The sequence below is a fragment of the Xiphophorus couchianus genome, chromosome 2, assembly GCF_001444195.1.
Source record: "Xiphophorus couchianus chromosome 2, X_couchianus-1.0, whole genome shotgun sequence".
NCBI lineage: Eukaryota > Metazoa > Chordata > Actinopteri > Cyprinodontiformes > Poeciliidae > Xiphophorus > Xiphophorus couchianus.
Genome location: NC_040229.1, coordinates 25,214,925 through 25,232,414, shown reverse-complemented (window position 1 = coordinate 25,232,414; position 17,490 = coordinate 25,214,925). Strand labels below are relative to the sequence as shown.

The following is a 17,490-nucleotide window of genomic DNA, read 5'->3' as shown; positions in this document are numbered from 1 at the left end:
CTGGTCTGGGTTCATGTGTTGTATCCCACTGCCGTTTATTGCCTCCAGGCTTCTGTAAGCGACCGGAATCCAACGTATGAATGACACATACAATCCAACTGTTTTCTGATCTGTTTCCAGTATCATTTGCCTCACCATAAATTAAATATACTCCTGATGTGACAAAGCTTAGCAAAAAACATAAATAAAAAAAAAAACACACAAATATGCATTAATGAAAATGAGAACTTTTATATTATTACATAATAACCTTTCATCCAGTAACATCTGTAGGATTAAAATGATCAGAAACTACAAACACCAGTGCTGCCGACACGCAAGTATTTGCAAATCCATGACTTGTCTTTTTCCTGTTGTGGCAAAGCAATTCAGGGCACAAAGTAACAGTGACGGTGAAACTCAACATGAAAATACAGGTATTGCACAAATTACACCCACAAACAAGAGATGTGAGACAGCATAAAATAAACAGAGTTCTACTTTATGACAATGAGTATACACACTTTGTACGTTACTCACATTTTTGACTTGAAAACTATTTTTTAAAAAGACATTAACGATGCTTACATTAACCAATTAGTATATTTGCACAAAATAAGACTTACTTTTTGCAATTGGCACATTCAGCAAGGTAACTTAAATTTGAAAACCTTCTTACTAAAAGTGCAGATGACAACCAGTTCATACCAATGTATTAGTGAGCCGCAGGAGTGCGATCCACATCTTTGTTCTGTACAAGAGGTAAACACACTGTATAAACCACTGTGAAATTCAAATGTATGATTATTTCATACAAATGTGGGATTGCAATGGCATATTTTAACAATATATTAAGCGTCATTTCATAAATAAGCAGACTATCTGAAGCTCAGTAACAAAAAGCAGGTTAAATACCAAAAACACAGGTTTTTTAAAAAAAAGGGAAACGAGTCCTAATGTAACAGCGATATGTACTTAAAAGACTAATATGAGCTTTCACAGATTTTATTTTTGCTTCATTGTTTTCTGTAGAAAAGAATGAGTAAATAAATTAAGGTCAACAAATAGGCAGCTAAGACAAGGAGCAGAGTTTCCCCCTCAACATTTACACACAGAACACAGTCCAGCAGCTTGCTAAAACATTTAGAGTACACGTTGTTTTCCTGATCTCCCACATTTTCAGTGCATCCTGTTTAAGCCAACAATCACACATTGTTGCAAGTGTACCATTGAGACCTAGGAACCTCACAACTGCAACGAGTTTTTGTTGTTCTTATTAGTAGCTAATATTGCTATACAGAATAATTCAAGTCTGTTTAAGATTGTGGCTATTCGCCGGATGTAGTAATCCAGGCAGCAGGCAGTAAAGGCGGTGTGTGCGCACGTGGTCAAGTCGCTTGTTTAGCCTTGCCCTGGTCCTCCACCTTTTTAATGGCGGCCTGAATCTTGGCCTGGTCTCCCAGCAGCTGGCGAGGTTTCACCGGTTTGAGGTTCTCGTCCAGCTCTAGCTGCACAGGTACCCCGGTGGGTAAAGTCACGTTGGCGATATCGTCGTCGGAAACACCTGTTGAAAGAAGTCAATTAATTGAAATGGTTCACGTAGTAAATTGTTGTCAGTTCACAGTTAATCTATCACAATGTTTCTTCGTCAACTACAGTCAAAGTTACGTTGCACGCAAACTAACGACCATTTTAGTAAATCGACAATTGAAAGTAAAAATTTTAATTTGTACTTTCCATTTTGATAAAGCTTATCCTATAGGAATCATATAGCTTACCGACTGTATTGGACTCGCTTTATAGTCTTGTATATAAATCAAAACTGTGTGAGATATGATCTTTTTGTTTAGCATCAGCATTAAAAAAAAAACAAGCTAAATTGAGTCAAATTGAATAGTTTTATGTAATAATATATTTTTGTCCCTCCCCCTACACACTCAGTGACTGAAAGCATGACTGCATTGGGCAGGTGAACTCTTATGTAGGTTGAAAAGTCCCCGGTTCCCATGGAGACAGTGGTTTAAAGCAAAACCTTTTGTGGCAAACCAGATCAAGAGACTCATCACTTACAGTATGAACTGAAATAAATGTGGTAGCAATAACAGGTTGTGGAAGTTTCATATTTTCATAAGTGGGAGGGGGAAGTGTCTCCTGTGGCTTGAGAAAATAATTACACGCCTTTTTACTTCCTCTGACATTTTGTCACATTTCAACCAGAAACCTTTTCATGGACGTTACGGCACAGACCAAAACAAAGCCTGCACCTGAACTGAAATGCAAATGATCAGATGAGCTCAAACTTGAACTTTTTGGTTTGTGCTGAGTGCAATCTAACAATGCACTCAGCACAAACCTGAACACCGGATCTCTAGCGTGACACATGGTAGTGGCAGTGTTATGCTGTGGGAATACTTCAGCCAGGGTGAAGAAGCTACCCCAGGACAATCCTGGAAGATAACCAGTTAGAGGCTGGATGGGAAAAAATGACGAAAAAAAAGTACATTTTGCACAATACGTAGAATCTCCTCATATCCACTGGCATGCGTTCAATGAATATTCTTGCTTACTAATGATGCTAAATATTTTTGGAATGGTAAGGTCCTGTAAAAATTCATGATGATTACGAATATTGAAGCTGATGAATGAGACATGGCCCCCTCAAACCCTCAAACCTTCACAAGTGTAGTAAAAGGTCAGCATGGATTTCATATTACACTTAAATGTAACATAAACTTGCTGACCTTTTCGTACAAGTTCAAGCTTCCATTTTTGGACCTGAAATATTTGATGTACTTCCTTGTTCAGTGACTCTGATGAGCAACAGGGATATTTAAAGATGATTTCACCATATCTATAAAAAGAAAAAGAAAGAAAAGCTCAACACAGTGGCATACTGCATACCTTCCACGTGTTTGAGGATGGCCCTGCAGCTGTTTCCGTGACCAGAAATGAGGATAGTCTTGCCTTTCAGGATCTCTGGGACCACAGTGCTGTTCCAGTACGGCAGCAGCCTGTCCAGAACCTCCTTCAGGCTCTCCGCTCGGGGGAGGTTCTCCTTCGGCACGTCGCAGGTGGCGTATCTGCGGTCGTTGTAGATTTCCATATAATAGGGGTGGGACTCATCAATCAGAGGCGGAGTGATGTCATAGCTCCTTCTCCACAGCTTCACCTTCTGCTCTCCGTGCTGCAGGGCCATTTCTGCCCGGTTGAGTCCGATCAGGGCTCCATAGTGGCGTTCGTTAAGCCGCCACGACTTGACGACGGGGACCCACTCCTGGCCCATGGCCTCCAACACCAGCCATGCCGTGTGGATGGAGCGGCTGAGTAGTGAGGTGAACACCAAGTCGAACTTGTATCCCTGCTCCTTGAGGAGCCTGCCGCAGTCCCGGGCTTCCTTCACCCCTTCCTCGCTCAGCTTCTGGTCGACCCAGCTGCAGAAGCGGTTCTCCTTGTTCCAGGCCCCTTCGCCATGCCTCAGCAGAACCAGTCTGTACTTAGACATCCGAAGAACTAGAAGCAGAGGAGTCATGCATATTACTTAATGGAAACAAAACAAAGCTGGGTGCGGCTGACAATTTTTTAGAAACAGACAAGGGATATACTGTCAACAGTGCCTGTGTTTCCAATTTTAAGTAGCCATTGTTTTACTATTGTTATTATTATTATTGTTACAACTACTGCACTTTATTTTTTGATTGTTCGTATTTTATATATTTCTAATGTGTATTTCTATGCATTTGCTCCCCTTCTCGGCCAGGTCACCCTTGAGAAAGAGGTCTTGAGATCTCAATGGGTTTTTATCTGGTGAAAGAAAGGTTTAATAAAATAAAAATACATCATAGGTCGGTGATCTCAATTCAAAAGTAGTGAGAACTTCTTAAGAGTCGATGCTAGATAAAATAGAGACCTGCCGAAGGGGTCGACATCGGCTCATCAATTATCCTTATTGAAAAAGAGAATCAAAACAACAATATCGGTCTCGTCTATAACATGAGCATTTCTGATGAATGGTGCAGCTAAGAGGATGGGTGACCCGGTGTTCTGTCAGTAGCACAGATAAACAGAACACCGGCACAGTTAATGCTGCACAGCCCTTCAGGAAAGCAACAAGGCCGGTGTATGCATGTAATTTCTCATCTTTACCAGAAACAGCCGAATTGTGCTAAGCAAAATGCGTCACCTTACCCCCGTGGAGTTAAAAACCCCGACAGAAATTGTTCGGCCAGGAATCGTCAGGCCGCAGCAACGTCCGCTCGGTGCGTTGGTGATTAATGTGGCGGCCGTCCAATCGGAGAGCTGCATAAACCTTTTGTGGGCGTTCCCTCCGGTGTCTGTTATGCCCATATTAGGAGGGGGAGCAACGGTTCAGGCAAGCTAGCAGTAGGGGAAGGAGAACAGAGAGCAAGAGGAAGAGGAAGAGGAGGTCGCAGCTACCGCACTGTGAACATATTTGTTTGTGTTTCCATGAGTTAGAGGGGTAATGCGTTTCTGTAAAGATATTTACAATATTGTCTGTAGAAGTACAGTACATTTATAGTCATGTCAGTACTAGTAGAGGACATGGGCAGTTCTAGCGATAATGGCGCCCTGGGCGAGACCCTCCTTAACTTACAAGGAAGAAAAGCCAACATATTCAACACACAGACCCCGACTTCAGAAAAATTTAGCTGGGGGACGAGAAATCGGGCTTTTAATTTAATATAAACACATGAACAAACATTTATATAACCTTTCAAATAAAATAGCCAAACTTATTAATACATAAAACAGTGACATGCAGTGAAAGTGAAAAGGCTGAGAACTTGTGCTCAGATTCGCATAAACATTAGTTCAGAGGTTGCAGAAATCTAAAATGTTTCCAATTTCTGAACTCTTTTTCTTTAACTGTTACATCAATCTTTCAACATGTATTGAAAAAATATATTTATCAATTTTGTGCTGTCTGTGATGAACTGGCATCCTGTCTAGGGTAAGGTGTACCATGCCTCCGAGTCCTTGATTACCGCTGGGGATAGGCACCATCTGTAGGGAGGTTGTTCTTCAGCAGGGACAAGGGAGTTGATCAAAGTTGTAATAAAACTGCTTCAAGTAAATATTTAATTCCAAAGCTGTCAAACCGTTAAAGATTTGCAGCTGCAGTCACAGCAAAACGTAGTTTTACATTGTATTGGCTAAGTGAATATTTACATTAACCTATTAACATTACCATTTAATTTCCCTTTGGGATCAATAAAATATTTTTGAATTTAATTGAGAGCAACAGATGCTTGCCACACGTCAGAGGCTCCTTGAAAAATCTTGGAATAGCCTTTTGAATTTTGTCCTGAACTAAAAGTTGCTAACAAGACACCAACCTACATGTCACTTGCCAACTTACCTTTTAGCCTTCAGCAGTTTTTCTTGCAGTGTTTATTAGTCACGTCATTGGAAGACAGCCATATTTCCCCTAAAAATGCAAAATCACTGACAGCAATGAGAAATGAGACCTTTTAAGTCTAGTCTATTAGTGGATACAGCATGTATGTAAAGTACTGTGTGTATGTGATAGTCTCATAAATGCCATTTATTACAGGCTTCAAGAAAACTTCTACAAATAACTGTAACGAAGCAGACAAAGACAGAAATAAGGATGTGATTTATTAAGATTTTTGTAGAGAGCAAAAAACTGGTTTTCCTACACCAATGTTGGACATAAAACATTTCTAATGTGTGAATTAAAGCATTTTATGTAAGACTCCTTGAAAATACAGTGAAGGTACTACAAGTATTTTTGAGGATATACTGATATTTTGTAAGTGTCCTCAATAAAAACAATAGCATTCTGAATATGTTTCACATGTACTTTTAGACAGAGATCATAAGATTGGTTTAACTCCAAAAATGCACAATCATTTTCCATATAATTTCAAGGGTAAGCACCTCAGTGTTGAAACATGATCGGCCAGTCACAGCCTGAACTGTTAGAAAAAATAAATATGCACTGTCCTTCCAGTCCCCCCCAAAATTAAAGGAGAATAAGATTTTTAGGACAATCTTAAGACTGTTTTAAATTTATAGATTTTTCTTCTTGAAGTCAATGACGACAAAGAAGACAAAGAAGAGGTGGGGTGAAATAGTGAGGTAATATTACTTAAGTGGAGCAGAGACAGATGATACAGTCATGTGTATCCAACAAAAATGATCCCAAAGTTTTCATTGTCAGCTTTGTCACTTGCAAACCCAAGCAGTGTCAGCATTTATACTTTTCTTAATTTACGGCAGTGATCAAAGTGACATTGATCACAAACCTACTGGGCAGCATCAAACAGCTTCTTTCTTCCCTCCATCCCAGACATGGCGTCCACGTTCTTACGCCAGTCAGTGACTTCTTCTTTCTGTGTCATCAAAGCAGAAAATTTGAATCAGTTTATCCTGATTAAACACTTGAGATGATTTTAATGTCAGTGAGATGTGGATGATCGCTTGCTTAATGTTGCGGCGTTAGATAACATTTTTTATTCCTCCATGATTAGCATTAAATTCTGCATGCATTTGTGTTTTTACTCTAAGTGGCTTAAATGAACATTTGACCTAGCATTCAAGTCTACATCCTGCACTCTTACCTTTTCCTCCTCTTTCTTCACGGTCTTTAGGTTGGCCTTGAAGTCCACTGACTCTTTTACCTTCGCCCCCAGCAAGGCTCCCAGCATGGCTCCTGCAGACACCCTCACCTTCCTCAGGTTCGGTCTCTTCATCTTGCCCTTCAGCTCAAAGACCTTTTGAGACAAGTTCTGTATCTTTGTGGAAAACAAACCACAAACCCCTCTTTACAATTAAACACAAGGTTTCAAATTTCCACCGTACATCGATCGCATGTGTCTCTTATAGATGTATGCTTTTGGAGAAGGAAAGTCGTCTCTAGGAAACGTGTTCAAAAGGAATTTGCTGTGGAACCTTGGTGACACCGTGATGTCCCTGTTTGTTGTGGTTCCGTAATGGCCAGTGTTGGAGTTTTTTTTCTTTTTCTTGTTGCTATTTTCTAATTTCTGAAAGTTAATGAACAAGTTCATGAACAAGATAGTGGGCCTCTTTGTCACATTACATTTCATGTCCCAGGAAATGGATTATTGTGTAAAAATTTAGATATTCTGATAAAATCAAAAATGCATTATCCAAATTAAGAAAATGCTTCAGTTGCATTTATTTTACAATAATTATTTAGAATGCGAGTAAATGTGGCAGGGATAGTTTTATTAATTAACAACAATTATTTTCCTTTTTTTTCTTTTCCACAAAACGAATAAATAATAATATGTTAGATCTTTTGCTTCTTCAAAAGAAGATGAAAATATTTCAAAGCATTTTGCACGTCTTTACCAGAACGCCCAATAAATGTGGATGTTGCTGTACTTACTGGAATCACTCACCTCCTTCTCATTTATTGCCACTTTGCTAGCAATGTCGTAGCGCTCTTCATCGACCTTGTCAATTTTTTGGTGGATCTCTTTGCAAAGATTCTGTGGACAGAAACATTTTGTTTAACAGACTCATTAAAGGACTTTAGGCTTAGAGAATATAAGTTAACTAACAACAAAATAGACATTAAAGATGTGGAAGCTAAAGAGAGTTGATGTGAGCAACTTTCTGGAGCAAAACCTCTTAGCAGCTGCAAAAGATTTGAATTTGATTTGAATTTGTGGCCGAGGTTTACTCGACCATCAGGACAATGACCATTAGTTGGCAACTAGAGCTACAATAAAATGACTCAGATCAAAACATCTTTATATGTCAGACTGGCCCAGTCAAAGTCCATACGTAAGGCCAGCTGTGAATCTATGTCAGATATTTTTTTTACTTCGCCATTATACACTAGTTTTATTTTCTGACCTGTCGCATTGCATACTAATGAAATGTATTATAAAATGCAGTTGCAAAGGGACAATATGTAAAAAGGTTAAAGAATGATGAAAACAATTTATGTTCTGACTTCTATTATAAGATAAACTGGATCTATTTTAAGGATGTTTATGACGTATTTGGAAAGATGTATCAAGTAAACTTAGGTTTAAGGATTGTATTTTATTTTTTTTTATAAATATTCTTCTTTCCTGGGAGTTTTTAAATGAACATTTTTCAATGATTTGGAGAAGAGCCCATTTTAATCATCTATATAAATAAAAACCCATAACTAATTACTTTGAGGTTTGATGACCAGGTATTAAATATATAAGAAAACAATTGATTTGGAGCAACTGATCTATTCAAAAAATTGGCAAGCTGGAATGCATGCAATTTTTCTTGACATTCTCAACCTTAAAAATCATAATATACTAAATTAAAGGTGATAAGTGTACCTGTAGGTCCTGCATCGAAAGGCCTGACAGTTGGAGGGTTGGGTGTCTTTCGTCAAGGATCCTCTGTTTATCAGCTATTCTGGCTTGCTTTTCATTCTCCAGCATAATCATTGCCTTCTTTAACAGTTTGGTCTGGAAAACCCCCCCCACACACACAGAGTTTTCTCTGCTTAATGGCTGTGGATACACTTTAGCAAAGTTGGACATTATTTATATAGGGCATACCTTTAAGAACAATCTGCGGGATGCAGAGATTTTTGGCTTAGGTTTCTGTGACAGAATAAAAAAAGATTAAGTTTACATTTTTTGAGGTGTGCATCACTTTTTGTGTGCTTCTAAAAATCTCTGTACAGTGACGGTAGACGCAGCTTTAAAGCACAAAAGCTAAACATAAAACAAACAGTTTTCTTATAGCCAAATGCAGTAGTTTGGCATCTATTTGGCTATATGTACTTTCTTAATTCTCACAATGTATTTGCGGAATTAAAGGCTCAAGTTGTTAGGATACATTGGTTTTAGTTGCTGACATGTCTGTAAAAAAAAAAAAAAATCAACATGAACCCATAGAAAGCATTTAAACTCACCGAAGGGCTGTTGAGGGGAAAATTTGTGTCCATAGTGCAAAGAAGAAAAATTGATTAACTGTTGTCAATAAGTGATGAAGAATAGGATTTCTGGGGTTGAACTTACTTTCCAGACATGATAGAAGTTCCTAGTTCCTCCTTGTTAGGTCTGTAAATGTCAGACAGATGGGGTAAAAAGCATTGGTAATTTTTTCCATATTTACTATAAACACTGGAAATTAGAAGTGAAGATCGCTTAAAACTGCAACTAAAATGAAAATAATAAAAAATAAGAAAACGTCAACTTTAATCTTCAAACTTTTCAGGGTAGAAATAGAGACTATTTCTGCTACAGCTACTTTAAAAATGTGTCTTTTGTCTGATACACTGTTTTGTTTTCTTTAATGAAAAGATTTTCTTACCTTTAAAAGAGAGGTTTCAATGCTCAAGAGTCCCCTTGTGTGTGACTCAAGGGGATGAAAGAGGGCAGATATATAGATTTCAGGGCTCATGTGAGTGGCTCACTGAAATAGATTCTCCATTCTTAGACTCCATCTCTCGTACTTCACATGTATGAGGTGTGAAGTTCTTAGAGGTTCTGAGGAGGGTTCACCTGTGATGCTTTCTCGGTTTGTCTCAAGAGGAGCAGGTCACATCTGATGGTTCAGTTTACAGGCACGCAAAAAAAAATAAAAAATCGAAGTACCTCCTCTTTAACTTCATGGGGTTTATGAATTATCTAGAAATTAAAGGTTTCTTTTTTATTTAAAGAATTTCCCCAATTTTTTCCATTTTGGAATCTGTGTTCCCTATACAGGAGAAATATTTTCTATATATTTGTTTCTTAAATTTTATTCAACGCGTTTATTTATTTTTTATTTATGGCTTTATTATGGCTTACCTTATGGAAAAGTTTAGGAAGTATATAAAAGCAGAAAACTTGCAGATAAAAGGGAAAGTTGAGGGAACGAAGAAGGCCATAATACTTATAATGAACATGACATTATATATCAATCTTATTATTATTAATCTATTTAGTAAGCAAGTGTCACTTTTCCCAACTGAATAATGGGATTTTTAGTTGTATTTTAATTTATTTGTATGCATCTGTAAGACAAACTTAAGTTGTGTGATAAGTATGGTTAGATTAAAATAATTTTCAAACACCAAATAATTTTTAAATTAAAAGCCCAGAAGTGACAAAGCGTATAATTTATTTATCTATTTACTTTTTTTTTTATCATGATAGGTCAAAATAAACTTAAGTATGCTTTCAAAGAGGATTTCTAAATATAAATAGAAAATAACACATAATCCCCTTTTTTGTGGAGGATAGAAATAGACAGAAACTAACAGTAATATCATTTTTTGTATTTTAAAAGCATTTTTATTGGCCAATGCTACTTCTATAGCTGTACCACATCAAATCAGTTTGTTACAACTGAGAACTGTTTCTAAATAGCAAACAATATTGTTTCAAATCACCAAACTTTTCTGAACGTCCAAAGTTTCTTGAGGTGCTTAAAAGTTAAAGAGCTCTGCTGCCATCTGCTGGAACAAAGAGCACAAGTCTGCTGCATTGTTGATGCGGCAATAGTTTCCCTAAACCTCGAGTCTTCCCGAAGTGTCTCTTTGCATTCAGCAATACAACGTGGGGATAATATTACGTCATAATAGCGCCTATTACAGAATTTGGAAATATTGTAAAACAGAAAAGCCAGTGTTTTTGTCTTCAGTTGCCAGATGCGTCAAAAAGCTTCTTCCTGCCCTCCATCCCAGACATGGCCTCCACATTCTTACGCCAGTCAGTAACCTCCTCTTTCTGATAGAGAACAAAACAAATTGGACAAAAACATTTAAAAAGACAGAAAACAATATTCAGGTGGATAAAAACCAGATTCACCTTTTCTTCTTCCTTCTTGACAGTTTTGAGGTTTGCCTTGAAGTCAAATGACTCCTTGTGTTTGGAGCCCAGCAGAACGCTCAGCATCGCTTCAGCTGAGATCTTCACTCTCCGCAGGTGAGGCTTTTTGAACTTGCTCTGCATCTCAGTAATCTTCAGTTTCATGTTTTCAATCTGCCCAACCAGAGCACATGATTATATCATTCTACCTCATCATTACTCAAGATAATGTCATTTGCATCTTTCATGAGTATATTACTCAGTGGTATTTAAGATTCACATAATGTACAATTAATATGTGAGAAGTCATCATACCACCATGGTGCGGCTGCAGGATGTTTCCAGTTGAGCTATGCAGTTCTAATGGGATGGATTTCAGTTGTTGACTTTATTTTTAATTTTTAATTTTTTTGCTTCCATCATGTAATGTCTGATTTGTGAACATGCTTGTGTGGTTTTCAGCTGCTTTCAAAAATGTAGGCTGTAGAGACATCTTGTGGTATAAATCTCAAATTGCAACCAAGTTGGCATAAATGGAGAAAAAAAAAAGGCTGCCATTTTATTTCGCCACTGTAAATTGTGTTTCGGAATAGTTTATGGCATTATTTAAAAGCGTGTGCAAAAATACTAGTCTATCTTTAAGGGCTCTAATGAACATGGATTTTCGCCTTCACAAAGTTTCATTTCAAGCTTTGCTTTAGTGTGTTATCGGGCTAAAAGTAATTATTTTGGTGGTATTTTGGAGGCTAATACTTAATTTAATGCTTAAAATACATGGACAAGTGAACAGACCTTCATCTTGCATTGCTGTTCTGTCTTAATGATCTCACCTCCACATCGTTTTTGGAAACTTTCAGGTCAACATCGTAGCGCTCCTCGTCTACAATATCAATCTTGCGGTGCAATTCTTTGCACAGATCCTATAATAAAAAGAAAATAACATTGTGAGTAACTTGCTGAAGGGAGACTGGTATTAATCAGAAAGTAAACGTTTTGGTGATTAAAAAGAAACACCTGCAGTTCCTGTAAAGACAGACCAGAAAGATTCAGCGGAGGAAGTCTCTCTGCTAGCAAGGCTTCTTTCTCCTTCATCTTCTGATTTTTTTCCTCCTCCAGCATTTGAGTAGCAACTGCCAAGAGTCTGATCTAAGAGTGAAAATCCATAAAAATGCAGCATTTATCCTCTTTTTTTTTACTTGTAAGTATATGCAATACTTATGACAAATGCAAAAGAGCATAGATTTCATTTTTAAAAATGTGCTTGCAATGTAAGCCTTTAAGAATAAGTGTGTCTCAAGGCAATCATAAACCTATTATTTCTCATTCTGCAGTCTGTACACTGCCGCGTGCAGACTGCACTGTAGAGAAGTTAACAACATTGTTGTTAACGTCAGTGAAAATGAAATAAGCTTAGAGGATAAAATCAATTAAATAAATAGCCAAACATTAAAAATAATAATAACACAGACAACATAAATCTCTTACTTTTAACCCCAGCTTTCTGGAGGAGGAGATCTTAGATTTTTTCTGTAATTCACACATAAATAATATTTATTTCCACCTTCTGTCTTGCACAAAACATAAGTAAAATGTACGTATATTGCTGATACTTACCGGTCTTTGGGGACATTCATAAGAGAAATGAAGCATATTATAATTTTATATCTCATATCTCAGTGCAATAACCAGTGGAAAAACACACAAGAGGTGATAGCACTTACCCGTCCGACATGGCTGACTTAAACCACCGCTCTAGAATGGGGAAAATAAATCCATTAAAATAAATCTGTTGTTAAACACATTGCTGCTTCACTGCCTTTTAGTACATTCTGCACGCTTTATATCAATTAATTGTTGCAAGTTAAATGCAAGTCTAAAAGCTCCTGCAAATTACAAATGCATTTGATCGCTAAAGCTAAATAGTTTTGAATTGTAAGTCTTTAAAACGTTTGGAAAGGTTTAAGGCGAATGTGCTTTGAGTCAAAGAGTCAAAGCAGTGCAAGTGTTAATATATCTGATGAGAGGTTCACCACGGGTGACAAAGCAGTTCAGTGACCAGATAATCCGCAGGCATGTGAGAAGACTCTGTTCAGCCAGCTGCTAATGTTAAACAATAACTCTGCTGCCCGCTAAAATGGCCTGAGAGAACAAGATGCTACTCTGACGTAAAGAACTGTGATAGTCGCTGTTAGATACTATGAAATAAAGAGAAATATACTCACACTGAGTCAAACAATGAAAGCACAGGTATCAATAGGAGCAAGCAACACAATGCCTGGCGATCCAACCTCAAGGAGCTCCTTGTACTTTCTGAAAAAAAAAACAACAACACATGTCTCAAATTTATAGTGTCTCCTCCAAAGTAGCATGACTCACTAAAATAGAGTCGTCTCTGTTTTACTACCTCTGTCCGTCCACCAACAGTGACATTTGCAGGGGTTCACCACAATATTTGAGCTGCGTAGGGGGCGTCATGAAGCCCGCTCCTTGGGTTCAGATATTTGGGTATGTTTAAACATGATTTCTGCGACACCTATTAGTGGAAATGGCAGCGTGTCCTTAGAGAGGGTCAAGGTCGGAGTCGTGACAGAGCAGGGCCAGCTGGAAAAGTTTAAATGAAGATGTCAGGGAGTCGAGCGGAAGGGAAGAAGTTAGAGTTACCTCCTTCATTTGGGCAGTGTTCTTATTTATAGGAAAACTGCATGGCTCAAGAGGTCCAGAAGTAACACAGACTATCCCAGATTATCTATTTAGTCGTCTGATATTAATATCAACTAAATCCGGTGTTTCGTTCCCAAATATTTCAAATTGACTCAAAATGATTCATGTTTTTTCCTTAAAATGTCTTTTTCCTTTCTCTAGCCGTGCAAAGTAAAACAGATATTTATTTATAGATTACGTGCATTTTCCATTAGCAAATTTTGTCACAATGTTTGTTTATATTTGCAGCTGCATATTATGGCAGTGGTCTCATGACACTTTGCACAGACTGCATTGAGGAAAGACAAAAGCCAAAGGTTAACTCGGTTTTATTTTGGCCTGCAGAGGAACAAGGACAGGTGGTCTGTGGAGCTTGATGTTTATAAACTGAGCCAATGTGATTTCAGCTTGGCTCTGGATTCACACCACAACCCTTTACACACACCAAAGAATACACACGTTTACATAACTAAGAACATTTAAGAATTCAGAATAAGAATTTAACAATAAATATAAGTCACCTTATATTTATAACAAGTCATATTTATAACAACAATTAATACTTATATTAATTGTTGTTATAAATACCATAAACATAAGGTGACTTATAAATCACCTTATTTATTAAGGTGATTTAATAAATATATATTTATCATATATTTGTATTTATACACACATATATATGTGTACACACACACACACACACACACACACACACACATATATATATATACACACACACAGATCATTGCATGTAGAAAGACTCTTCTCTTCTTGCCTCTGTGGTCTTTTGCTGCAGTGATGTTTAGGATTTAGATATTTGCAGGTGAGTGTTGTTTCTTCTTTTAGCCAAGAACATTAAGTTCTTGATTTATGTGGCCACGTTGTTATTGTCAGCCTCATAAAATAGGCATAAAAAAGAGAACTACAGCATCAGCTTTAAGTTTTCACCAGAACATTTTATTAACTTTCTTATTCTCAGGCATTTTAAGGTCAAGAAACATTTGTTTTAGGGTGGACATATAAGCAGTTCAAATGTTTTACAAGTGCAAAAACCACAAAACAAAACAGTTCAATTAACCCTAATGCAAAAAAAACGGATTGATGCAATTATTTTTCTTTAATAATCTAAGTAACTTTGAATATTGCATGTAAAGTCTGCAGATACAGTCATGCATGCTGAATCCTGTCTTGTGTGTTTGCTAATTCTATGGAAGATCAATCCCTGCAAGGTCTTCTATAATTTCTTACCCTGTAAAACTGCATTTATCATCAAAATGTCCACAAAGACAAATCTACGGGTTGGCATCAAAAAGCTTCTTCCTGCCCTCCATTCCGGACATGGCTTCCACGTTCTTCCTCCAGTCTGTCACTTCCTCCTTCTGATTAGGCAAAGAACATAAAAAAATGTCTCAGCAGTTTTGAGAAATACTATACACTATACATATATTAGTATGGACAAAATAATGGATGTAAAACATTGTAGAATGATTTTTGCAAATGAGTAAAAAGCAAGCAATAAAACAGGACATCTCCATTATTATTGATAGCCACAATTGTGACAAATGGGGAAAACTATTTGAATTCTTGCTAAGTGCAGTTAAATTACTTTCTTTTCCAAAGGTTGGAAGTATAATTAGAATTTGACATGTGAATATTTCTGAGTAATGAACTGATTCAGTGATGGGGTCTTAACAGTTCTCTCACATAACTGAAGATACTGTAGCTGTTAAGATACGGTCATTTACCTTTTCCTCCTCTTTCTTCACAGTCTTGAGGTTGACTTTAAAGTCCACACTCTCTTTAACCTTTGAACCCAGCAGAGCTCCCAGCATGGCATCAGCAGAGATCTTTACTCTCTTCAGAGCAGGTCGCTTCATCTTACCCTTCAGCTCAAAGACCTTCCGATTGAGATCCTCAATCTGTGGATTCAAATGTAAAAATTCAAGTACAAAGAGCACGTTTAGTTCAATCTGCTGATATTTTTACTGACTCTGTTGATCGGACAAACAGTAGTTCAAGTAAAAGAAGTTTGCAGATCTATTCATTCATAATTAATGTGAAAAAAAAATACTAAACCGAATTTATTGACACATAAACTAGACGAAATGAAGGAATGAATCCAGACCTCCTTGATGTTTTTGGCCACCTTAGCTTCGATGTCGTACCGTTCTTCATCTGCCACATCTATCTTGCGGTGCAGCTCTTTGCACAAAGTCTGGAAACAAACAGAGATCAGCAACTTTTCCTCAAAGTTCCTGTGATTATTATTCAGTATAATTAATTGCATTTAGCATGACGCTGCAGGGAACTGGCCATCACAAACCTTTTTTAGATAATTTCTAATGTTATGATTACAGTTAGAGCTAGTGTCGAATATAACCTACGCCACAACCTACGATTTAACTGTTTGCAAAGCACCTAAATGAATCTTCCCCCAATGCGCTCACCTGGAGGTCCTCAACAGACAAACCAGACAGCTGGAGAGGAGGAACTTTCTCTGTGAGAGTAACTTCTTTCTGCTGAATCCTCTCCTCCTTGGTCTTCTCCAACATCACAGCTGCTGTTTTCAGCAGCTTGATCTGTCAGGCAAATAAAATAAAATAAAATAAAATAAAATAGATCAAACAATTCCCCATTTGGATAAAAAAAAAATACAGACACTTCATAAAAGGAGACACTACCTTAAGATGTAGCCTTCGAGATGCAGAGATCTTTGATTTTCTCTTAAAGACAAAAGCGAAAAAAGTCATTTTATTCTTATTTTGGTTTAATTTGAGCTGCAATAAATATATTAATTTCTTACCGGTCTGTGTTGGACATTATGACATGAGAAAAAAAAGGAAGAAAGGAAAAAGGTAGTGAGGACAATTTCTATAATTTTTTGTATAATAAATATTCTTTCACAGATATTAGAAAACATTATCACTTACGCTTCAGACATGTCTTTTGCTCCTATTGAAAGATTAGACTTTTATTATTATCATCAGTTCAGGTGATAGTTACTTCATTTGCCTTAATGGTTATTGCAGTATAAAATCACAGTCTATTTGCATGTCGATTTGATCAAATAAAATGTATTTTGGAGTTTTTCTGCAGTTATTTTATTGACATTAGTTTTGCTGAGCCGAGTCATCCAGACCTTGGAACTCCGTCATTAACTAACTCTGAGCCTTTAAATTAGTAACACTTCATGCTCAAGTGCTGTGAATACTTGGAATGATTTTCCTTTTTGAATCCCATCTGGGCTCTGTCCAAGTGGAGAGCAGCTATCTCAAAATCACATTCAGATTTAGTTTGTGTAAACTAAATGTATAGCACAAGTTAGGATTTTTTTAATTTTTTTTATTTGCAATCTCGGCTATTACTTGGATAAAAAGTCACAATACTGTCTAAAATATTTAAATTTGGTTTAAAAAATATGTATATTTGCAGCACTTTAATGTATAAACAGTAAACAAAATTTTAGCTTCCTGCTAAATATACCAATGTAATCTAAACTCAGACTTTTGGTTTGTTTTTTTAAACCATACTGCACTAGGTGAAATTTATCTGAAAATGATTGTATCTATGCCACATCATCATTAAACAAACAAAGAGATTAACGTACCTTATATTTAATCTCTGCGGAAAACAAGTTGATATGATATGACTCTGACTTTAAATAACAAGAACTAAACTCAAGTCTCAAATTTAATAGCTCCTATTGCCTTCTGTGAGTGGCCAACTAAAATAGCGTCTTCTGTCCTGACAGTCAACAAACTGTATATCACTTCTCTCCCATCACCCTATGCCAGGTGTGCAGTGGCTGTACTGTAGGGCACAATAGTCTCAATATGATATAAATACATATATATATGTACATATATATCGAACTATTTCCCCAGAGAAAGTCATACATGTTTGAAAATCTTCTGAATCTGGTTATGCATCTGATTTTGAAAGACATAAGTTCAATATTTTGGAACAGTAAGTTATTTTTGTGCCTTAAGACAACTGCAGTTGTAAAGGT

General features: G+C 36.9%; 4 protein-coding genes across 4 annotated transcripts; all 4 read right to left on the bottom strand.

Moving 5' to 3' along the window:
* Positions 1–209: 209 nt before the first annotated feature.
* On the bottom strand, positions 210–4,376 carry bpgm (2,3-bisphosphoglycerate mutase). Its single transcript, XM_027999908.1, has 3 exons — positions 4,165–4,376; positions 2,881–3,489; positions 210–1,543 (listed from the first exon to the last, which is right to left on the bottom strand). The coding sequence occupies exons 2-3, from the start codon at positions 3,479–3,481 to the stop codon at positions 1,368–1,370; spliced, it is 777 nt and encodes a 258-aa protein (XP_027855709.1). The 5' UTR covers positions 3,482–3,489; positions 4,165–4,376; the 3' UTR covers positions 210–1,367.
* Positions 4,377–5,595: 1,219 nt separating this feature from the next.
* Positions 5,596–9,686, bottom strand: LOC114133822 (troponin I, slow skeletal muscle-like). Its single transcript, XM_027999919.1, has 8 exons — positions 9,298–9,686; positions 9,003–9,044; positions 8,897–8,903; positions 8,538–8,582; positions 8,313–8,444; positions 7,386–7,475; positions 6,582–6,755; positions 5,596–6,353 (listed from the first exon to the last, which is right to left on the bottom strand). Exons 2-8 carry the CDS (start codon positions 9,011–9,013, stop codon positions 6,267–6,269), a joined length of 546 nt encoding a protein of 181 aa, XP_027855720.1. The 5' UTR covers positions 9,014–9,044; positions 9,298–9,686; the 3' UTR covers positions 5,596–6,266.
* A 548-nt stretch (positions 9,687–10,234) lies between these two features.
* On the bottom strand, positions 10,235–13,305 carry LOC114133828 (troponin I, slow skeletal muscle-like). Its single transcript, XM_027999930.1, has 9 exons — positions 13,183–13,305; positions 13,001–13,088; positions 12,500–12,530; positions 12,393–12,396; positions 12,264–12,305; positions 11,793–11,924; positions 11,609–11,698; positions 10,779–10,952; positions 10,235–10,697 (listed from the first exon to the last, which is right to left on the bottom strand). The coding sequence occupies exons 3-9, from the start codon at positions 12,508–12,510 to the stop codon at positions 10,608–10,610; spliced, it is 543 nt and encodes a 180-aa protein (XP_027855731.1). The 5' UTR covers positions 12,511–12,530; positions 13,001–13,088; positions 13,183–13,305; the 3' UTR covers positions 10,235–10,607.
* Positions 13,306–14,416: 1,111 nt separating this feature from the next.
* LOC114136614 (troponin I, slow skeletal muscle-like) lies at positions 14,417–17,221 on the bottom strand. The gene is made up of 8 exons (XM_028004697.1): positions 17,089–17,221; positions 16,412–16,433; positions 16,285–16,288; positions 16,163–16,204; positions 15,929–16,060; positions 15,607–15,696; positions 15,227–15,400; positions 14,417–14,860 (listed from the first exon to the last, which is right to left on the bottom strand). Exons 2-8 carry the CDS (start codon positions 16,420–16,422, stop codon positions 14,774–14,776), a joined length of 540 nt encoding a protein of 179 aa, XP_027860498.1. The 5' UTR covers positions 16,423–16,433; positions 17,089–17,221; the 3' UTR covers positions 14,417–14,773.
* Positions 17,222–17,490: the final 269 nt, after the last annotated feature.